Source organism: Vigna radiata, chromosome 6 (assembly GCF_000741045.1).
Source record: "Vigna radiata var. radiata cultivar VC1973A chromosome 6, Vradiata_ver6, whole genome shotgun sequence".
Classification (NCBI taxonomy): Eukaryota; Viridiplantae; Streptophyta; class Magnoliopsida; order Fabales; family Fabaceae; genus Vigna; species Vigna radiata.
In genome coordinates, this window is record NC_028356.1 from 35,818,355 (window position 1) to 35,843,701 (window position 25,347).

Below are 25,347 nucleotides of genomic sequence, written 5' to 3' on the forward strand. Positions count from 1 at the left end.
ATATATATATATATATATATATATATATATATATATATATATATATATATATATATATATATATAATTCTTGTTAGTTAATTACCTATACTTTACGGATTCTGTTTTTTTGCGTACATAATTTGTATTTTTAATTTATTTTTTATAATATAATTGTTGTTAATGATATATTTTAAGAATAATGGTTACTTTGAAATTGGTTGAATAAAACTGTTCTATTTTTTGTTTTTTCATCATATTTATAAAAATATTGAAATTTGTTCAACTTTATAATAATAAATAAAAGTTAACTTTATATACCAATTTAATCAATTTATAAATATTATTTGTTTAATGTAAATATTTAGAAAATGTTGACATATGTAAATCACTATGGTTTCCTAACATAGTTTTTACTAGGCGAGTTTGTGATTCGTTTAGCAAAACAAAGTTAATGAATGAAACCAAAGTTAGTGAGTTTGATAGGCATTAGTCTTTAAAATTCATCCAAAGGTAGGTTCTATCTCTATTTTATCATCTATCACTAGTTGTCAGATTTCTTCAGGTACCTATTGTGCCAAAGTTGGATACACCTCTGATATCGTTGGCCACCATTTGTTATGCATATCTAGGTGATCGTTTCCTTTTATTTTATGATATTAATGAATAGTTTAATGTTGTATTTGGTTATTAAAGTGAAGTACTTATATGAATATATGGCTTATAGGGTATATATAGGGAGGAATCCTATTGAAGATGTATTTTAGTATACACATTAGGAGTCTACGATTGGAGATTATCCTAATACTCTAATTAATAACCATTCAGGTTCAGGTAGAGTAGAATGGGATATGTGGTGAGAGTTGTAAGAAATCATAATCTAAAGAAAAATGTAATTCTTATGATAATAAAATATTAACTTTGTAAGTGGTAGGGTGAGATCTGTCTTCTAAAAGTGTAGTAGAGGTTATTACAAGTACAAAACCTTTTGAGATTTGCTGTTAATGTTTGTATATGAATGATTAAATCTAGAAGAGTTTGGTTGGATGTATACTTTTATATGAATATTGAATGACTCAATGTATTTTACACATATGTTATCTCTTTTTTAGCTAATTTACCATTTTATAGGTGTTAGTATTGTTTTTTTCTCTTAGTAGTTATTACTCTGTTGGTGTGACCAGATAAATATATAGGTGTAGAAACACCTCTAAATTATATATGATATTAGATCATGTTAGATATTATCTTATAATATAATAATAATAAAATAGCTTAAAAATATATACAAAAAATATTATTATAGTTAGACTATACTAATATATATTGAATTATCTGTTTTTCTAAGTATTCATAATAAAATGAAATGTTTTATTTTAGTTATATATTCAAATAGAATGTTACAAATATTATTGTTCAAACTATATAAAAATAAAAATATATTCTTTCCATGTACTTTTCTATTTTTTAGAAAAAAAAACTTGCATAACTTTCTCATTTTAATTCATGTTATTAAATTTTGAAGAAGCAACTTTCCATGCTTGATAAAAGACCTTTAGAATAGAAGAACATAGAAAAAAAATATATAGAAGTGCAAAGACAAAGGCACTTTTCTCATCTCTTATGGCTTTGATTATTTCTACTATTGAATTTTAATAACCCCTTCAGTTAAGATAACAGACCTTGTTTTGGCTAATAAAATATGCAAATTACCTCAATGTTAAAGTATATACATATTAACCAAAGACCTTTATTTGAAAAATGAGTAACGGTTTAATAGATTACATGTTGTAGCCATTTAAGGAATTTTTTTATTAGTCATTTACTTTTCAGATTCATCTTATGTTATTGTTTGTTCAATGCCGTAGTGAAAAAGGCAGATACAGTGCAATAGAAGAAGGCCTAAAAAATGTAATTTGATTTTTACGCAATATTAAATATATATTATTGAATTATATAGTTTTTATGCATGTTATTATGTTAATAAATTCTATTAAAATGTCTTTAAAAAGACCAAATTATATATCTATGTTACCTTAATTTAATACTTAATGAAAATCGTATAAAATATTTTTTCAAACAAACAAACTAATAAATATTATATTATAGTTCATTATAAAATTATACTTTTTATATATAAAATGCTTCAAATTCCACTTATATAAATATAAAATCATTTATAATATTTTGGAAATAATAATCACACAATAATACAATCTTTTTAATTATAGTTCGATATATTCACTAAACAAGGAAGATAACTTGGAAATTCTTACCAACAGCTCCTAAATAGTCTAAAATCCTAAAATGATCTAAAGAACGTCCAAAACTTATATTTAGAATCTCGAATTCGAGATCATAAACCACATAATCATTGTTAGACAACTTGTACCATCAGACAACTTCTTATCAGACGATAGACCAGACGCTTACCACTAGACAACTCCTTATCATAAGGTCTACTACACACTTACCACTAGACAACTCCTTACCAGAAGGACTACCAGAACCTTACCACCCGACAACTCCCTACATGACGACCTCCCTGACGCTTACCACCAGACAACTCCTTACCAGACGATTTACCAGATTTTTAGTAGAATAAAAGACCAACTAAACCCTAACCCCAAGACAGCTCCCAAGATTGTAGACTTTCTCCAAAACCATGATCTTAAAATTTTTCCCAAGATTGTAGACTTTCCCCAAAACCATGATCTTAAAATTTTACCTGTCAAAACTCTCATTTTATGCCAAAAACTCACTCTTTTTCTAATTTATTTCAAACCCACGTTTTGTAAAAATACATCAATTCAGTTTCACTAAATCTACATTCACTAATTCATCGATAAACAACTTTCCACATCAACAACCCAACTATACACCAGCATGCATAAATTTTCAATTCAATACACCACCCTTTTCAAGCACCCAACATAATTTTCAATTCAATAAACCACCCTTTCCAAGCACCCAAGATACCAAATTTCACGATTTAATTAAATTTCACAAATTAATCATCACATCATCATACAAATATTAAATATCACATGCATACCAAATCAAAACCAAATAAGCTAGCTTCCGTTACCTGGTTGACACTTCGATGGTTATAAGAACTCTAAATTCTTCCTACGACTCCAAGGTTTATATTTACTATCTATAATTGAAATCAATCGGCTAGAAATGAAGATCTCGCCTCAAAGACTCCTCAAACAGTCTTTGATCTTTCGATAAATGAGTAAGGAATTGAAAATTCTAAAAAGAAAACAAAGGAAATTCTAAAGAAGGAAGCTTTATATAAATAAAGTTTATTAGATAATAAAACTCCTAAAAAATTCTATTTATACGGATTATGTTTTTGAAATAAAATAATAAAGTATTATTATTTAAAACACTCTATAACATTTAATACTCGGATTTTTTTTGAGGATCTTAATAAATATATATATATATATATATATATATATATATATATATATATATATATATTATAAAAAAAAACACATTATTGATTATATGATGTTAATTAAATTTGTTCAAAATATATTTTCAGTAAATTGATAATAGTTACTATTATTTTTTGACAAATATATGGCGAAGGTTTTTAGGTTCACATAACTATATGTGGATGTATGTATGTTCAAATCCAAAAATACAAACAATCAATTCCTAGAAAACTAAAAAGGAAATAATATATATAAAGAAAGAGGAATATCTATTAGTTTATCTCAAATTTAAAACTATATATTCTTTATACAATATTTAAAATTAAATTTAATACATTGAAAATGTTATTAAATAGTGTTTTATGCATCAGTATTTCATACTAAAATTATAGATAGGGATAATTTTGTTTTATAAATATAATTGTTTATAACTCTTAATTAACTATATATTTTAATAAATTTTTTCTTCTAATTTTTGTTGAAATTGTTCCATATGGTTCTTTAATTATGTGTTCTTAATGTAGTTTTTATTTTTTATGTTAAAAGTAATTAATATGATTCTTTGTATTATATTAGAATCATATTAACATAAGTAAACCATGTTGGTAAAACATATTCATTATCTAATCAGGGAATTAAAAAGTTAGAGAAAGAAAAATGACATGTCCTCATCTATAAATCATTTGCTACATATTGATGTGAATCATTAACTCTTAACGGTCATTAACTTTAATCTGATTTAAAATATCACAATTTAACAAAAATAGAACTACATTAATAACAAAAAAGAGAGTTGAGAGATCATATTAAATAATTCCAACAAAAGAACTTATAAACCTAAAAAAGAACAATATTCAAATATTTTTTCAAAATAAAAAATATTATTTATATAATAAAACTATATAAAAAATATTTATATAAGAAGATAATAGAATATGGTCACAATAATCTATACTATATATTAGGAGATTTTTTTTGTCCATATTTAATTTCTAACTTTACGTTTTAAATATATATTTTTTAAAATTAAAATAAGTATTTTATCAATATTATCGGTGACCTTTTGTTTGAATTTAACATTTTTTTTCGATTTAACTATTTTTTAAAACTTAATAATTTTTAATTAAAACATTACCTACAAAATAAATAAAAGGTAAATATAATAAAACAATAAAAATTATTTGTATTTAATTTTGTAATTATAATAATAATAATAAATAATTTTCTTATTTTTATTATCATAAAAAAAAAGAAGTAAACACATCGTATAGATTTTTACTAGTAAAAAACCGATAACAACACATAATATTTTAATTTTTTAATAACAACATGTTATTGCTCCAAATAAAGTTATTTCTAAGATTATTTTTTCCATTTATTATATAAAAATGGAAAATATTATAAATATCCAAATATAGGAATTAAGATCATACAACACATAAATTAAAACTTTGTATGAAATTATTTTAATAAATTAGGGAATAAATACTTATATGATTAGAAGAGTATCTTAATAATCATTAAAAATCCTATATCGGTTTATAAATTTATATTATATAAATAAATATAAAATTTATTTTATAAACTAATTTTATAAAATTAAATTTTAAACAATATATGAAATTTATCGTGTGACTAGGAGTAAGTCATATCTATCCCACGTCTTATTTAAAATATGTATATGGTTTACTTCTTAAACTAAATATTTAAATCTATAAAACTAAGTGTAAAAGACAAAAGTTTGATTAAAAAATACAACAACACATGGCAGAATAATAAAACATAGGGTTAAATATGTTTTTAGTCTCTATACTTTGGGACGATTTTGGTTTTAGTCCCTCTTTCAAACTAAGGTACAACTTAGTCTTTCAACTTTAGAAAACTCTGGTTTTAGTTCCTTTTACCAAATTTTTTTAACTTTATTTGCTGTTTCAAACGCGTTTCTCAGTTAACATTGAAGCAAAAATGTGTCAAATAGTTTAAACAATCCAAATGTTATAATGAAACATGTTTGAAACAACAAATAAAGTTAAAAAAATTTGGTAAAAATGACTAAAACCAGAGTTTTCTAAAGTTAAAGGACTAAATTGTACCTTAGTTTGAAAGAGGGACTAATACCAAAATCGTCCCAAAATATAGGGACTAAAAACATATTTAACCCTAAAACATAAAGATTATGAATAACAAAACTTTATAAGAACTTATCTATTCTTTATAATGCACTATGTTTTGAAGCCATCTGAGGTTGTTTTGCTACAATTAATTCATTCTCAGAAGAACAACAAACATGGCTGCTCTTAAATCCTTAAAATTAAATTCTACTTCATTATCTTCACTTACTAAAACCCCTTTCTCTTTCTACTCTTCCCTCTCTTGTCTTTAATGGTCTTTTTTTCTCGGTCAATGGTTAAAATGGTGAACAATGGACTTTATTCTTTTTTGTCTATTTTTCTTATTACTAAGCCTTAAGATAAATAAATAAATAAATAAATGAAATGATACATATTTCGGAAATAGTGTTTCTTTGGGGATTTAGGAGTTTTAGATTGAATTTGAGGTTGACATTAGTAAAAGAGTTGTAAATCAAACCACATATGTTACTCAAGAGGTTGGTCGAACACTATGACAAACTGGACGGGATGTGCAGAAGCTAGTCATGCATTATAGCAGATCAAACAAGTTGTTAAAGAGGTTATTGTTGGAAAGTTTGGCCATGCTTTGTTCTGTTAGAACATGTGGAAGGGCGTATAGAAGGCACTTTGATGCTTAAATCAGTAGGTGACTCTTCGATTGGCGAAAGATGCATATTGTGTACATGATGTTCTAAAGTCATACCTCAGACTTTCATATAATAGTTGAGATGGACCTTTATCTTTTGTTGGTTTAATGAATCTTTTGTTGGTCTAATGACAACCCAATCGTACATTAATCTTTATTAAGGAGTTAATATGTCAGTGAATAACAATTAGGATGCTCGACTCATGGAGGGAATGATCGGGTTGTTAAACAAGTCGATCGACCAGTTGTGGAGCTTAATCGTGTTGTGAAGTAGGTTGGTCAGACTATTGTGGAACTCGACAGTGCGGTGGAAGAGGCTAGTCGGGCTATTGTAAAGCTCAATGGGATGGTGGAAGAGGTTAATCTAACTGTTGTGAAGCTTAGTTACGTTATTGTAGAGAATGGTCAAATTATTGAGAAGTTTAAAAGCTCAATCATAAAGAAAGACTGACCATATTGGTCAAGCTCGGTCCTAGGAAAAACTATTAATTTTCTTAAAAAGATAATTTTTCCATATAGTTTTCATCTTAGAAATTTAACACTGTGATTAATAGGAACTCACTTTAAGAGAGTTTTTTTTCCTTTAATTGTTTTGTAAATGGTTTCAAAACTTGAATGTGTTGTGTTTCTTACTTTTTGTTTATTTGTAAAATAAAAGAGGAGAATTTAAGACAATAGATCCAATGAAAGGAGAGGTAAAATAAATACATAAATTTGTTATATAATATAGATTAATTAGGTAATGTTTGGTATATTGAGTTATTAGAATTTATAATTTTTGATTGATGGAGGTATTCAGCTATGGGAAGTAACGATAAATAGATATAAAGCATGAAGCAATTGAGTTGGGAGGAGCATGACAAGATAACCGACAGTATTAAATTAGTGACAGAAAGAGTATGCCAGATTCTTAAATAACAGTTAGAGGCTTAATCCCAAATATAAATTAAGTTTCATGCATCTCCATTTTCCATTCTCACTTTAACACTTTCTTGCATTTCCAATCATATTTTATCTTTTCCTCTATGAAAAACTCAAAACCTTTTGCACTTACCCACTTCCTCCTCTTCTTATTAGGTAAACAACGTCTTTCTCATTTCATGGAATTTTTATTTAATAATTTCACTGAATTTAAATCTAACTAATCTCATTCTTAAAATATTTTTCATTTAAAAACTAATTATTATATTTTAGTCATATTTCAGTGGAGAAATAATTAATCTATAATTTTATGTATACCTTTTTTTTTCAGGTAATGTAGCATCTGCCACAGTGTTCACCCTCCAAAACCGTTGCAGTTACACAGTTTGGCCGGGGACACTTTCCGGCAACGGCGTAGCCACTCTCGGCGACGGCGGTTTCCCCCTGGAGCCGGGTGCGGAGGTTCAGCTCACTGCACCATCTGGCTGGTCCGGCCGGTTATGGGCCAGGACTGGCTGTAGCTTCGACGGATCCGGCATCGGAACATGCGCCACCGGAGACTGCGCCGGTGGACTGCGGTGCACCGGGGGAGGCGTTCCACCGGCCACTCTGGCAGAGTTCACCATCGGATTCGCCGGTAACGGCGACAAGGACTTCTACGACGTGAGTCTTGTGGACGGTTACAATGTAGGCATCGGCGTGCGGGCTACCGGAGGAACCGGTGACTGCCAGTACGCAGGGTGCTCGGCGGACTTGAACGCAGTGTGTCCGGAGGAATTGCAAGTGAGAGACGGCGGCGGCGCGGTGGTTGCGTGCAAAAGCGCTTGCGCCGCGTTTAACACGTCGGTGTTTTGCTGCACTGGCGAGCACGGAACGCCACAAACGTGTTCGGCGACACATTATTCGGAGATTTTCAAGAATGCGTGTCCAACAGCGTACAGTTACGCTTACGATGATGCTTCCAGCACTCGCACCTGTTCTGGATCTGATTATCTTATCGCCTTTTGCCCTTAATAGTCTCACACTTATCTTTCTTAATGTAATAAATTAATAATTTCCCACGCATAAAAATCAGTGCCCACAGATAAATATATGATACTTTTTCTCATACAATGTTTTTTAATTTATTTCACACTATTTTTTCTTAATTCTTTTACAAAAATTTACTTTAGTCATTTTACATTTATTTCTCTTCTTTTCTTTTTTAGAAAAAGGGTTAAATATGTTTTTCGTCCCCCAATTATTGACCGTTTTTATGTTTAGTCTCTCTCTCAAACTATAGTACAATTTAGTCCTTCAACTTTAGAAAACTCTGGTTTTAGTCCTTTTTATCAAATTTTTTTAACTTTATTTGCTATTTCAAACGCATTTCTTAGTTAACATTGAAGCAAAAATGTGTCAAACAGTGTAAACAATTCAAATGCTATAATATAACGTGCTTGAAACAACAAATAAAGTTTAAAAAATTTGGTAAAAAAGACTAAAACCATAATTTTCTAAAGTTGAAGGACTAAATTGTACTATATTTTGAAAGAGAGACTAAACACAAAAACGGCCAATAGTTGGGGGACGAAAAACATATTTAGTCCTTAGAAAAATTCACTCTAATCATTTTACCTTTATAATATACATTAAATGAATGTACATGTTTGTGAATACGGGTTTAGGATTAACACGAACTCCTTTTGGTGGATAATTTAGTTAAGTTTTTCTATTATGAATATTCAAAACTATGCTTAGTGCTCTTAAAAGTGGTCACAGATGAGATGAAGATTAAGAGTGGGATTTCGCTTTTAAAAGAATGAGGTGTGGGAATAGATTTATGATTATTTCTTTATCCAAATCAATGTCTATTTTAGACATTCCTGCATCTATCTTTTTGCTCATTCTATTGAAAACAAGACTATTTGTGAACTTTTGGAACAGACTAAGTTCATTGTTGATGAATTTGTTTGAATCGAATGTCCTATTAAACATTATGAATATGTTGACGTTAATTTTTTAAGGTTTTCACAATAATTTGTTCAAGTTATTTCTGTAATTCAACTTCATTTTGATACCAAAATTAAAAGTACACAAATTAATTGTGGGGGTGGGGCCCTATAAATCCTTTCATTACGCACATACTTATTTGTCCTAGTACTTACCACCAAAATGGTGATGTTTAAAGAAACCCAGGCACAAAGCTAAGTTAGGATTAACATGCTTCTATTCCTTTAAAATTTTGAAGCTTTCTCTTTCAAATTGTGGTCTACTTCATAATAAATAGTGTTTTCAACACAATATGGATTGAGTATAATGAAAATATACATTTTTAAAGTCTCACATAACCTAAAAATAAGTAAAAGAATAAATGTTGATGGTTATATAAGGGTCTTTAGGTTTATAGTTTGTCTTAAAACTGTGGATGTATTTGAATCCAAATGGTATGAAAGTGTTGTTTGTCTTGTAAAATTATTTACAAAGTATTATTCTTTTATTGACTTTAGACAACAGTATACATTTTTTCCAACAATATCAAATCCCTTACAATGTCATATATTTAAGTTTGTTTTCTTTTTCTTGGACAATACTACAGCTACAAATTAGATATCCACTTACAAGAATGTGTTTATCAATGTCTGTCAAAATTTGCATCTAAAGATGCTTTCTTTAATGACATCAAGTTTCTCTATTGAGTTTTTTCTCAATATTGAACTTTGTAGTGTTACAAAAATTAAGATGTTTTACTATATGGCGAAATAATTATGGCTATATATGAATCTAATACTACTAACTTTCACAATTATTTCTGCTCATACCTTAAAACACAAACTCGTGTTGTAAAACAACAAATTTTACTGAAAATTACAAAATTAAAAAACATTAAATAAGTTTTAAGACCCACTGAATTAAATTATTTCTAACAGAGTTCAACTATGTGTTAACAAATGTTACGAAGAATGTTCCACAGAAAAAATGTTGGATAAAATTGCACGGAACAAAGAAACAAGAGTAAAGCCGACTACACTTCATTCCTATTAAACAAAAAATGGCCATACTGGAAAAAAAAATATATTAAAAGGGTAAAATGAAGAAGACTTTGTCAACTATACATACAGCAAAACAAATGAAGGGTAATTTTTTTCTTTCCCCCCTGAAGGCCTTCGGCCAAAAGTCAGTTAATGTAAACTTCAGTTGTTCTCTCATCACCTATGCAATTCCAAAGACTATCAATTTTCTCTACAAGCGGCTCTCTTCGAAAGCCAAATCTTTAGCCTTCTCATCCCATTTTTCTAGACAATTTTGGACGAGTTAGGCCCTAAATCTAAGACGTTCCATGCCCCCCAATTTCTCCTAAAATAACCATGTGAAGTTACAATCCAAGCACCCCTCTCCCTGGAGAGAGAGAAAACAATCGAAGCTAAAGCTGCCTATATCTTATTATAGATATCACTTTTGAGGAACTATTTCTCAAAGAAAAACTATTTCTTAGCCGATTAAACCATGACAATTTCATCTCACCAGAGCCAGTGCACTGACCCTCCCCCTCCCCCTCGCTGCTGAAAAGGGTTTGGTCACCGCAGTCCAGTGAAGCTCCACATGCTAGATTATAAGCCTGACAAGCAGAATGACATACTCGTAGCCTGTTGTCTCCATCCTTCTCACACTTTTGGATTGAGATCTGGAAATTAATGTACCAAAAGTGTTAGATAAATGAGCAACACTACAACTAAATGAACAGCTAAATTTAGAAGCAGGGTAATCAAGCATTACACGACTAAAAAGAATTATAGTTTAAGGTTTCAGTCATCCTCAGAAAGACACAATGTTAGAATCAGCATACTAGTCAGAATCGGTATTACATTATGGCTAGCGGAATAACCAGCGTCAGTATATTATTTTAAAACCAAATAAATTTGGTCCGTGCTATTGTTACATCAGAATGGAAAGTCACATGCAAGGCTTCAAATTGTGCGAAATAAATAGTTACCGAAAAATTAAAATAAACACCACATTGAAAAGCAAAATTGAGCATGACTAAAAATGAAACATATTACAAATAGGAAAAAGAAGGATCTAAAGAATAATTTTGGCAGGAAAAGATAGAACTTACCCAGCAGGCAAGCCTTTTGGCTGCCTCATCACAGTACGTACTGCCAAATATATTAAATAGTTTCCTAGCACCACCAGGGAATAATCTATGGTAGTTGGGCATCACAACCACTTCTTCTAGCTGCTGAAGTATGCTAGGTTCACTGGGTGCACAATGTTGTCCGGAAATATCATTTCCCAGCACATTTCTGCAAATTGAAAGACTGGAGAGGAGCCTGGAGCTGTTCTGGCAAGTATATCCCGCATAGTCAGAACAACGGAATTCACAAACTCCATTATCACAAACTCCACCATGAAGACTGCACTGCTCATCACAAACAGCTGCATGTAATATCAGGGACGACAATTAAAGATTTTCCTACTAGAAATATTGTTCAACAAGATTCACTAAATCTGTTTAAATTTAACATGTAAGTGCAATCCAAACATTTGGAAAAGGAGGAGGGTACATAAACAGGAGCCTTCATGAATTGAACTGAGGCTAATTATCCTGCAGGACCACAATATAGTCCATATATTCAAGCACTCGAATATTCATCATATTGGCTAACAATGTAAAAATACTATTCAAAAGCTCATCCGTGATTATCTAACTAATGCTAAAAGGTTAGGATCATTTATTTACTGTTACAATTTTTAAGCAAGAAACTACAAAGTATAGAACTTGAAATGTACCAGTGGAACAGTCAATGCCAGTATAGCCAGTTTTACATTCACATATTCCACTGGTGAGACACACCCCCTTGCCAGTGCAATTGCTAGGACAGTAACCTGGAATATGCGAAGAGAACAATAATTAATAAAACAAAGTATAAACAAATATTATACCACTACACAGAAGGTAATATTTTAGCAATCAAAGTAAAATGAATACTGAAGTTCAGTCACCGCCTGGGAAATGAGAGCTTACGTCTACTGCAATCATGACCATGAAACCCAAGAAAGCAGTGACACCTTCCATCAACACAATCTCCATTGAAATTACATGCACTGGGACATTCCCCAGACACAACCACTGGATCCGTGTTACAGAGCTCATGATATGCAGGGCAGATTAATTCACCTATTGGTAAGCAAAAGCAAGCCATCAGCTTAGTGGAATCTAACATTAATGTGTAAAAAAAGAAAACACCAGTAAATATTGACCATTAAAGCCAGGGAACTGAATGGGTCCACCAGCCTGAGGACACACTTTCCAGACACTATCCACAGCAACCTGTATGCAATATGGAGCTTCATTCAGTGGTTTCACATTAAAGGAAAAGGAAGGGAGATGTACCAATCAATTCAGAAAAAGGTGAAAGAAAATACAAGCAGCAGTTGCAACCTGTTCAAATGTTAATGAAGAAAGTGTCTACTCAAATTTGGTTCTAAATTAGAGAAATAATTACTTTTTCAGAATATAAAGTATCTACAATAATATAAACCATGAGGAAAGAACAAAAAAGTACAAATTTATTGTTTTAACAAGAACAAGAAAAATTCAATGACCGTCATTCATTGCTCAAACAATCGCCCCTGGAGTGGGTAGAGACAAAGTGGAGGTTATTCAACCTAATTATCTGGCTAGTTCTGTAGTAGTTCAATTTTCATTCCTTAGTTCAACGGAAACAATTGGCTACACACTTTCAAACTTGCTGTAACTAAATGATCGTGTCAGACTTTCATTGTCTAAGGATTATAGTATTGCATCATGTCATCTCCACATCAATCAAAAAAGGCATTGTCTGCCAATCTTTAACTTCAATTAAGGCATTTCCTTAAAACTATTAACATTACAAACTATACCTCTAGAAAATTGTTGATACACCTGTGCTGATAACAGCCATTTCCCTGGGTCAGAGAACCCCGTACAAATCCTGTGCGCACCAAGGATGATGCCATACACCTGCATTAAAAAGCAATAACACTTAGAACGTAGAAACCATACACCCTGTTTGATGACAAACTGGATGTAAAAACAGGCTATGTTATCATTCCAAAGAAGAAACCTGACCTGGAGTTACTTCCTCGAACTTCACCTAGCATGCTATCAGGTGCTCGTGCACTGCTAGTGTCTGTACATGATCCATCAGAGTATGCAACAAAATAAGTGCAATAATCAGCCAATGAGGATTGTCCACCTGCACAAACCAGTGCATCATGATATTTCAACTTTCTACAACCAAATCTTCATTTAGCATTTAAAACCATTTACAACATCTACCAATGACAAAAATTCAATGTGAAACAAGATAAAAAAGCAGCAGCTACAAATGAATTAGAATAATCTACAAAAATACAATCGCTTGGCAGTCTGCAAGAACGTGTCCAGATATAAGAAATTAATACGGAAAGAATGTAAAAGACACATGACATTTATTCTTCCTCACCAAGTGTATAGAATGAAGATAGATTGAGCATAGGGTACAAAAGATACGTAGCTTGAGATAACTTATTCCCTCACGCTTGAAGAGACCTTGGTTCTGACTTCCCCTCCAGTTCTAACTAAATTCCATCCTAGCCGCTACAAACGTGGTGATAGACGTCAACCCTTATAGGGCCTAACAAAGTTAGGAACATTGAGTATAATGAGCTACTAAATGTAACTTAAACTTTGAAGTTCTCCCACCTAATAGACTAGTTTTGGGGTTTAGTTCTCCTCTTATGCTTAAGTCCTAACTTTAATTGTCCACCTTTACCCACTCTGACCTTCCCTTTATTCATTCTACTACAAAGTTCTAATTGGTAGTATAGCATTAATAAAATATAATCTCTCCCAAGCATTGATTATCAACACATGAAAGCTCTCAACAGTCCATACACAGATTAGCACTCAAATATTAAAAATGAATACATGAAAATGCATACCTTTATTAGCTTGAGGAAAATACCGAGCCCACTGAGGAAGATCTCCGCTGTAGGTTAGAATTGGGCAGTAACCCTCCGCCTCTCTGTTATACGTACAACCTGAGAATTGTGTTGTGTTGCAACGATAGGCCCCTTTCCACAGATTGCAAGGGGAGGTAACAAATTCAGTACCCTGGTTCCGACCCCAATCAAGTTGATCTGCCATGCTATAATTGGCTTTGTACCATCCACTGTCTTCTAATAGAGCTAGTGTCATTTTTGAAACTACAGATCTTGTATCCACAGAACCAGTCATGATCTCATTCATCAGAAGCCTCTTTTCCCAGTGAGACCCTGTAACCCAATCATCAAACTCGGAGTGATGAATTTGATGGTATAAGTTGGAAGCAGCACTTAAACATCATGCATGATATTTTCTAATTTTTTTTCCATATTTTGTCATTACTCAAGTGTACTTTTGGAAAAATTAAAGAACAGAATAAAAAAATAATGTTCTGTTTATAATTTTCCCAAGAGGGCAAAAATATTTCAACATTTCAATATGCATATTGTATATAAAATTTAAACCATATATTTGAGCAAAAACTTATTGCAACACCCAGGATTAACTAGTCTTTCTACTAATATTGGTTGGACTAAAGCACCAGGATAGCATTATTCTTTCAAAATAAAAGGGGAAGGGGCAGGATGAGGGATTGGAAATATAAAAAGACAAATAAAATGTTCTGAATGAAATTCCAGCTTTGCCAGCTTCAGCAATTGAAAAACAGTTTGCCAATGTAATCTAATTCTGGTGGAAACAACATAGACCAGAGGAAAAGGATCGCACTTCTAAATAAGAAGAAAATGATTAGATTAAGAACCTGATGTGCCACGTCCTCCACCATCTTCCAGCTCTAAGCCAGTAAAATTTCCTGAAAATGCCTGCCAACAAATCACTAATCAATCATTAGTTGAATCTTTTAATGAAGATCCCATTACATGTGAAAACAGAAAAGTTGCCATTGAAATCATAGAGAATATGTTCCACAGAAATTACCGCATAATGATGCCGGGAATGCATGACAACACGTGGAAGAACCACTCGTGTTACCATCCGCCCAATCTTTTCATCCATAACTTGTTCAGTAACCTAGAAACACAAGAAACAATGAGTTTCCAAAATGTGACAATATGGCTTAGAAGGCGAAGGAGTGCTTAAAAAGAAAAAAGATTTTAACATACATATCGGAAAGAAAAACAGAGGATGTTCTAAAAATAGGATTAAATGCCACAAGATTTGTAAAGTTTTCATACAAACTCCATATTCATTAAAGTTCATCAACTTATTTTCAATACAAATTAATATTTAATAATGTAAAAGAGCTAAAAATTGTCTCCACCTGCAATACAAACTCAGCTGTTACTAGTTTCAAACTTCATGACTGACAGTATACTACGATAAATAATGATTATAATAAAGAGAGCAGTAAACAACTATCAGTACCAAATGAAGTTAGAAGCCACCGTTGTTCAGTTACTCATTGTAAAATTCAAATCAAACATGGAGGAAAGTATACTTGAAAATCAATGGCTTATAAATCTATAATATTCCATAGCATTGTAAAATCGCCAACAAAAGCAGCAAATACCTTGTCAAGGCGTCTTTTCCTTTCATCTCTAAAATGAGTAAAGGCATGTGGATCGAAACCAAGAACATGCATAACCTGAAAAGCATCAAATAAAATCAACAAAGACACAAAATAGATAGCTATGTTTGCAATCTCATCTTTTCTATACACAAATAAACAACCTCGTGTATCAAAGTAGCTGATAGCAAAGTCTCTGCCTCAGCTGTCAAATGACGTGGAGCAACATTAACATGTCCTGCACACAAATACCAGCAAGCCAAAGAGCACTTTCAGTTACAAAGCATCCCAGGGATAAAGACAACATTAAAACCCACACATTCAATGTACCAGCTATAGCACGACCCCATTGGTCCCGTTCACATGCCACAGCCCAAGCAAGTGTATTCCCGGTAGTAGGTCTTGTAGTCACCAAGAGAACCAAGTCGGCATCAGAAACTCCCTCTAGGGAAGGCAAACAAAGAGTCGTCATCATAAATTTACTAGTACAGTCAACCAAAAGCTTTATAAGAACTACATTTTCAACAGAAGGCCAACAAATGAATCATACCTTCAATATATGCATGAGGGAGCTGCACACCTCCATCTTGACCACATGCAGAGTATCCACTTAATCGCAAGTTCCCCTTCACAGGCTCCACAGACAATACCCTTCTAAACCAGTCAGCTGTCTGACCTAATGCCTGCAATAAGTTTCTACTAATGTTAAATATCTTGATCCAATATTTATAGTATAGCTCTAGCTAACACCACCCTGACAAACAATAAATAGAAAACTGCCAAAAATGACACAGAGTCACATAACATAATCGGCATGATGAAGAGGAGCATCAACGTAACAGTTGGACTTGTGGCTATGTGATTTGACTCAAGCTGTGTTGCAAGGTAAGGCTGCCTACTATGGACCCACATAGTGGATCTTATAATTCTCTGGAATTCACGCATATCTACCTTTAATTCTTTATGGCAACAGGAGACACTTTTTTTTTATTATCAATCAAGTAAAACAGTTTATAATTAAATAAAAAAATTAAAAAAAAAAAAGGCAAAATCCCAACAAACCTTACGAAGGCGATGTTTTTTGTCCTCTCCTGAGATATCTTCAGAAGTGCAGTTATACCAACAATCGCCAAAGACAGGAGGATCAGCAAGAGGATTACACGAAGGCAAACCAGAAAGAGAAGTTATGGGAGGCTCCCCAAGCTGTTCATAAAAAAATAATGGTTAAACCATACCAATAGTATATGTGAAAGAGAACACCCATATTAACAATGAATCCTTTTTTCATTGATTTTAAATACACACCTTGACAATATCACCAATCTTTTGGCAATCCCTGTCAGGGGAGTGACCAACTGCATCATAATTTAGATATATCCTAATAGGTTGCTTTTCAATCTCTAGAAGCTCTGATGATGTTGATATACCAAGCAACGCTCTACCTTTAAGCTGGAGGTGTTTCGAAAGACCAGGTTTGTAAACCTGTGGGGTAACGGAATACACCTTTCGACCAGGTCGTTTTCTCTGTTCAAGTATCTCGTCATGTATGCAAGAGTGTGAGGCAATGTTCCCACTCCTCCCTTCCAAACCTCCCCCATGAAATCGGTGTTCTGGGAGCTTTGCATTATAGACTTCCAACCATGCCAATATCAATACAATCTGATGCAGGATATAACAATAGATATCCAACTTTAGAAACTATACTGACTACACTTCCATGCAATGTTTTAAACAAGCATTATGAATCAAAACTTCATAATTTTTTGCTTCCAAGCAATGAATGATTAGATGGAGGTGCCTGAGCAAGCTCGTTTAGTTGCATTTTGAAAACTAAGACCCATTTTTGAAATAGAAATTGAAGACATTCTGATTCTTAAATCTTAATCCCTCTATTTATTTATATATATTTTACTACCTACTGGTACAAATCGTGAAAATAGTAAAACAGAATTTCAGGTCCCGTAATATAACTTTTAAACATCAATTCTCTTATAAATCTCCACTCACATTCTCCAATTACAAAGTAGATCCTAAGCACAGTTCAGCATGCTATTCACAAAAATCCTAAGACCTAGATGTTACAACAACATTGAACTAAAAGAAATGTCCAAAAAACAAATAAAAAAACGAACACAAAAACATTAGTAAACTGGTGAAGAAGTAGCAAAATCCAAACCTCGAAAACAACAACGGCGAATCGAAAGTTGCAACGAAATCCAAATAACGCGTAAGAAGAACTATAGCACCGAACCATGGACTCCATGGAATGGCCGGAACGCAAACGGTGCCGATTCCATCAAACCGCTGGCGATTCCTCGATCGGAGCGCTCGATAACCGCTCGCTACGATGCATTCCGAAAAACTTCACGCAGAAGAGAGAGAGAGAGAGAAAAAAAAACCTAACCCTGCGCCTCAACCGGTAACACTGGTTTCTATTAACAATGTTCCGAGATATATAAATATAAGCGAAAACGGAACCTCAGTTTCTGAAGAGAGAACGCGAAGAACGATTCAGAGAGCTTCGAATTCGCAAAACGACGTCGTTGCGTTCGGTATGAGCTTCTTTCTCCCTGAAACGAGGCTAAAAAATGAAGACACTGACAGTGAAAGAAATAGAAAGATATTAGATAGAAGAAGAAGCTGAGAAGACAGGAAGAAGATGAAAATATTGGGTGGAGTAGTTGGTTCTTAATATTATTTTAATATTTTGCTGCCTTTTTATTTATTGCTGTTTTATGTTCCATTTTTCTACTACAAAATTAAAAATATCATACTTTAATAATTAATCATAAAAGTAAATTTTCCAAATGAAGATCTTTATTTATCAACGGCGTGTAGATAAAATTCTTGGTCGTTAAGTTTAGTGCTGAGTATTAATTAACGTGATGTCATATTTAATTCCTTGCTTGTTTTATACCCAAGAATAAAAATTACTTCTTTCTAACTGAAATAATAATTGTTCATTGAGACACATATTAAATTAGTAATATGCATTTTAAATTATGATTTCAGTTTCTATTTTTATTATAACTTACTTTAACCTGTATTTTACATTGCTTTTACATAAATATATATATGTTTTTTGGTAGTTTAAATATACAATATTATTTTATAAAATGTATATTAAATTTAATTTAACTTCTTACAAGTTGAAATGTCTCAGCTTGGTACAGTTAACGTTTACCTATAAATTAAATACACTCGTTAATTGATTCCCTTGTCCATAATTACTCTTTAAGAGGCAATGTCAAATGATGAAAACAGGATTTTTGTTTTTTTTTACATAAATAATGAATGGAGAAATAATAAGAATGCAATTATTCATATCATTATAAAAATTTAAATTATTATAAAACTTACAATTATAAAAAATAATGCAACGAAATATTCACATATTTACTATAGTCTTATAAAATCTTTAGTAATCAAATTTAAAGTATTAAACTTTTAAACTTTTTTTTTACCAGCAAACTTTTCATTTGTAAGAATTAACAATGAAAAATTAAATCTTTTAAATTTGATATATAAAACATAGAAAGAGGGTTTTGTTGATTTAAGAATAGAAATATTTTTAAACTTTACCTTCTGAAATTCAAATATGTGCAAATTGTATTTTTGAAAAATAATTATAGAAGTAGAAAAACTTTTACTGATAATAACTAACTTTTATTAGATGTTTTCAAAATTAAATGTTACACATGATTTTAAATAATGAATATTAAATTTTAACGATATAATTTAAAAAATAAGTATTTTATATAAACATTATAAGTTTTTTGGAATTTATTTTCTCAAACTCCCTTAAATTTATCAGAAAACTACTTACTAATTGTAGAGTTTATTTTGTTATGGTAAATATTATTGAGCTTGAGTCAAAATCATACCTTAATTTTTTAAAGACAATTTTTTTTTCTTAGATAATTTGTATTTTTCTTTTTTTTATTTGTAAAAATTATACATTATATCCTATTAATCATATATTAGTTTATTTAGATTTGATCTAATAAAAATAATACAAAGAAATTACTCAACGTGACTTATGTAAATTTATAAAAAACTTTAACTTGTTTTGTTAATTTGTGTGAAACACTTAAATTTTATTTGACTAATAATTTTTATTGTTGAAGATGTGACTTGTGATTTTAGAAAGACAATAATAGAGTATAATATATTTTTTTCCATGAAAATAATCACTCAACTGTTATCATTCTATTATATAGAACAATAGAACAATTTTATCAACTCTCTCTTCAATATTTATATAGTTTACATATAGTTTAAGTTTTATAATGACAATTAAGTGAGATCTAATAACTTAAGTAAGGGAGAAATTGTTTTGGTTTTCTTAGAAGAAATGACATTTGAGCATTGTGTTGATGTTGAAATAATATTTTTTAAAATTATAAGTGTATTTTGCTTAGTTAAATAAAATATTTCATAAAATAGTATATCATGTGATTTGTATGTTAAATAGTGGAAATATAAAAATGTGTTGGCCTCGACGGATCAGTCTATCAATCTGATTATAATTAAGTGGATTAAGTTAGTCTTTTGAACTCGTCATTTTGACGTAGCCCGACTCGCCTAGTCCATGATAAGAGTCAAAATTCACTAAATTTATTTATAAAAACATGACACTTATTAACTTAATTTGATTATAATAAGATACCCTGATCTAAGATATATTAAGTGTGAATAAGTGATTTTGAGTGGTTTAATTTCCATTTGTATATATATTTGAAGGAGAAAAAAGCTGATAAAGTACTCAAGTGACGCTTAAGTGAGGAATATCTCACCCAAATGATACTGACAACAATGGAGATGTTGACTTAGACATTTGTCGTCCAAACGACATTGTGAATTTGAAGGAGAAAAAAAGCTGACAAAGTACTCAAGTGTCGCTTAAGTGAGGAATATCTCACCGAAATGATACTAACAACAATGGAGATGTTGACTTAGACATTTGTCGTCCAGACGACATTGTGAATTATGGAAAAGGAGCCTATGAAACATTCTCGCTCAAACAAGAATGTGTCATCCTAATGAAACTTGCTAACCTACTTTCTCGCCCAATTGAGAAACATGTCGCCCATACGATAATTATATAGATAATAATGATTTGGTGTTGCTCAAGCAAGATTTTTGTCGCTTGAGCGAGAAGTGTTGTCGTCTGGGCAATATGGATCTAGCGACAACATGTAAATTTGGATGAGATTACTTAAAGACCACGATATGTCAAAGTTCAAAGAGGGGATTTGTCAAAGTAATAGGTCAAAGGTTGAATTTAGAGAAGAAGAAATGTAGAAAGCTTTAGGAACCTTCTTTTTTGTCTTCCCTATCCAATTCTTTGGTTTGTAATCGCTATCATGGGTAGCTAATCTCCTTCTTTGGGATTGAATGTAATCAACTTGAACTCAAATGTATTATGGTGATATTCTCATATACTAAATTTTATTTTCATTAATATTGGTATTTTCATCTTGTTCTTCATGTTTGATTTTATATAGTTTCTTGATTCTGAATTTAAGATTCAATTAGGAAGTGCTTCTGATATTCTTATTTGGATGATAATACTTGATATGTTGTAATACTATGAATAGATTATAACTTATCAATTGTCTGTGAACATTTGATCTGAATGTTGGATAATTTATGAATTGTATAAGGAAACAACAATTGATATAATTGTCTTGTGAATTATATGCCTGAGGAATTGGTATAAATGAATTTTGTATGTGCATCAATATAATGAATCTAGATAGTGTTTGATTATGTCAAACCATATTACATATGAGGTAGATAGATGAAATTTAATCATAACCTGTTTCATTGATAATTTCTCACTAAATTTATTGTTTTATGAAAAGTAAAATTTTTCACTAAGTACTTTGTTGTTTGAGTTTTGTTTTTTGCTTCTTTACCTACTAACTTAAACAATATGTACATATTTATAAGATTTCAACAACTAAATTCTTAGGTCTTTAATGTATCTCTTGAATTCAAACATTCTTTAAGTCATCAATAATTTTTTACTAGTCATCATCGTCAAAACTCTTTATTGAAGCAAGGTGTTCATCAAAACTCTTTATTGAAGCAAGATGTTCATCTTTTTCGTTTATCAACATTAAATTGTTATTTATGACTCAGACTGTGTGAGGCTTCACTGATTTTTGTGTTTGCCTTCTTCGTTTCCACCCTTGATTTTTTTTGCCCTGATTTTGTTTTTTCATAATTGGGTTACTTTGCTTTGTGTTATGTTCCATTATCTACGTAGGAAAAAAATTAAAAAAGCAGTGAGTCAGCTAGCCAGTCTACCAACTCGCTCAAATGTAAGACGGGTTCCATTCTTTAATCCATTTTTAAGTGGAAGACTAGCTCGACTGACTTAGTTTTGGAAGGCCAATGGTAAATTAGGTTAAAACGGATTAGATCAGACTGTTTTGACACTCCTACTTAATAGTGTGAAGATCTTTTTAACTTTACTGATATTTTAAATCACATAAACTAACACATTAAATTATGACAAATTGAATAAGATAATTACATCAAACTTTTATAAAATAGATATAATGAATTACAAATACGATAAATTATTGTTGATTGATTGATAAATATATATATATATATATATATATATATATATATATATATATATATATATATATAAAAGTTTAGTAAAAGCTTAATTAAATATTAAACACCATAAAATTTGATATTTATAATTAAGTACTAAATAATAGTTTTGGTCGACTGAGAACTCAAATTTTTTATATTTTTCATTTGAGTTTCTATTGTTTAATTTTTAAAGTAGGTAATGTAGTTACCTTATCATCTAATTTACGTGTCTCTACCAATATTAAGAAATATAAGATTTTGTATTAATTTAGAATGATATTATGGTCAATATAAAATGACAAGTGTTTTTTATTTGATTTTATTAAAACCAAATAGAATAACAATATTATCAACATCACTTCCATCAATGACAATAATGATGATCCCTTAATCGTTATAGACAGTGCCGTGAAAGTTATTGAAAAACACGATAACTTTTTCAATAAAAATAATAAAAGTTAATTTTTATTTTATATTAATCATAAAATCAAAATCACTAATCAATCTTTAACAAATATTTTGGAGTAGCAAAATTTTTATATAATTATATAAAAATGATTGAAAATGGAAAATATATTAAAAATATTTAATCATATATATATATACACACACTTTGGGGAAGGGGTAGGTGTAGAGGTTTCTTATATCTAAAGACAAGCTTTATAGCTGAAAATTGACATTCCTCTATTCTTTCCTTCTTTTCGCTTTTGGTTTTATTTTGGGTCTTAATAAAGGGACTTTTCTACCACTTCATATATTCTCTATGGTTTGAGTGACGTGAGCTAGGGTTCTTCGCCCTTATAAAGCACCTACAAGAAATGGTCCACTTACCAAAATCTATCAACCACTTCAAATTTTCATTTTCACTCTTTTTCCCACTAAGTCCCTCGGAATTGAAAGAAAAGATATTAAAGGTGCAGTTTAAGTCTAACTCAATCTTACAAAACCGATTTATAAGATGAGGTTTGCACCAATTTATATATATTTAAATAGTTTTATTTCTATTTCATGTGGAACTTTCAACGGAAGAAAAAAAAATACTGATATTTTAACAATTTTTTGATAATAATATATGTATCACAATTTTATTGATTTGTTTGAATTTTTTTTTTAAAAAATATTTGAAACAGATCAATTACAAACTATAACATAAGTGTTGTAAAAAAAATTGTTAAAAGAAATTTAAAAAAAAAATTAACAAATTAATATAAATGGAATTCTACTCTATATATATCATATCAAAAAATTCTCAACCATATTAATATAAGACTTGTTTTTTATTGGATACAAACTACTACTAAATCTATATGTATTCTATTCATTGTTATTTGACTATCATAACATTGAATAACAATGATTCATCAATAAGTGTCCAAAATCGGAAAGTAAAATATATCTGGGTTAATGAATTAAACTTTATATAGATAAAAACTCATAAATAATAAATATAAATAATACTTTTTAATATGTTGATTATATTTATTAATTACTACATTATTTTTTTATTAATAAATTATGTTGACTTAAGTGTTATAAATTCTTTAACAATGTAATTTCTAACCAATTCAAGAAAAATAAATATTAAAAAAAAACGATAACTCAAATATTGAAAACTATTTGAAACGTTTTTGAAATTTTTTTCAGAATATACGCTGGACTTTGTAAAAACAAGAATAAATATTATTAAACTAAATAAACTTATATTAACATTATTAATCATGATATTTTGTCGATTATTTGTTTAGAGAGTGAAAATTATGAATCTTGAAAAGCAAAGCAAAAGGTGCTAAGGATTTGATGAAAAGAAATCCTCTTTGAACCGGCAAATTAAGGCAACGGATATGACTTACTTGCAAGCAAAAGACCCAAATGATGGGTTGATTAGGTTTGGTATTTTGCAAACCTACAATTTAAGCTTTCATGATATTTTAAAATACTTTGACCTTCCATTATTTTTGTATTAATCCGCACACTGAATTGGATAAACAAACACTTATAATTATAATTAAATGAACTAACCACTTCAAATATCTATAAATGTGTTGACCTTTTTCCACCTAAGTATCAAAACTATAACAATTTAATAAAACTTTATCACACACATTAACAACAACACTGTATTAGAGTTACCAAAATGAATTATAACCCATGGACAAATCCGGTCTACCATGGATTTGGATTGGGCTGGATTTGAAAAAAAAAATATATTTTGTATGCAGATCAATTTTCAGTCCAGCTCATTTAAACCTGACTCACATGGATTGAACTTGTGGTGAGTCGGGTTGACTCACTAATCCACCTAATTTTATTTTATTAATTTATTATTTTATGAAACCCTAAAAAATATTCTCCTCACTCACAATGTTATATACCAAGAAATATTATTTTGTACTTTTTTTTTAAATTATCTCGAGTTTAACATCATTTTGGGAGTGAAATTTATTTACATTTAAATTACAAAAGTTGTAATTTTTCATTTAAAAAAATGTAATTAAGTAAACCGGTGAGTCAACCCGTTTAACCCTCGTTAATAAATGAGTTGACTCACTAAATGACTAACCCATGATAAATCGAGTCAGATCGGACCAGATGACCCGTTTTGACATTACTACACTGTATATAAGTTATTTACTGAAATAATAATAAACTTTATATAAATTTTATCTACTTCAAGTATATGTAATATTTTTAATAACATATTTCATTTAATATATGTTTTCTTAACTTAATATTTGAGAGATTTACTTAATCATTATCTTTGTTTAAGAATTTGGGTACAATCCATCAACATCTTGGTGAGCAACCAGCAGAAAAGAAGATATTATTTTAGTGATAGTTGAACAAGTGTGGATAAAGGTAGCATGTTGAGTCTATGTCAGCATGGTTTTGTAAGCATTTGTGACAGTTGAGTTGTTTATGTTAGGTGGTGTGGTTGGTCATCATCATACTTCCAAAATCATTCTCTCAAAGCTTGTGGGTCATACACACTATATATGGCTTTTCCTTCTTTTATACATTTCTTATTAAGTTCCTAAT

General features: G+C 30.4%; 2 protein-coding genes across 2 annotated transcripts; one reads left to right on the forward strand and one right to left on the reverse strand.

Moving 5' to 3' along the window:
* The first annotated feature begins 6,954 nt into the window (after positions 1-6,954).
* On the forward strand, positions 6,955-8,228 carry LOC106764905 (pathogenesis-related protein 5-like). The gene is made up of 2 exons (XM_014649342.2): positions 6,955-7,279; positions 7,455-8,228. Exons 1-2 carry the CDS (start codon positions 7,228-7,230, stop codon positions 8,135-8,137), a joined length of 735 nt encoding a protein of 244 aa, XP_014504828.1. The 5' UTR covers positions 6,955-7,227; the 3' UTR covers positions 8,138-8,228.
* A 1,927-nt stretch (positions 8,229-10,155) lies between these two features.
* On the reverse strand, positions 10,156-18,348 carry LOC106765114. The gene is made up of 17 exons (XM_014649619.2): positions 17,873-18,348; positions 17,002-17,355; positions 16,759-16,899; positions 16,247-16,379; positions 16,027-16,140; positions 15,861-15,934; positions 15,700-15,774; positions 15,108-15,200; positions 14,932-14,992; positions 14,069-14,401; positions 13,215-13,341; positions 13,007-13,106; positions 12,365-12,434; positions 12,129-12,281; positions 11,894-11,989; positions 11,220-11,539; positions 10,156-10,787 (listed from the first exon to the last, which is right to left on the reverse strand). Exons 1-17 carry the CDS (start codon positions 17,957-17,959, stop codon positions 10,527-10,529), a joined length of 2,592 nt encoding a protein of 863 aa, XP_014505105.1. The 5' UTR covers positions 17,960-18,348; the 3' UTR covers positions 10,156-10,526.
* Between the last annotated feature and the right edge of the window lie 6,999 nt (positions 18,349-25,347).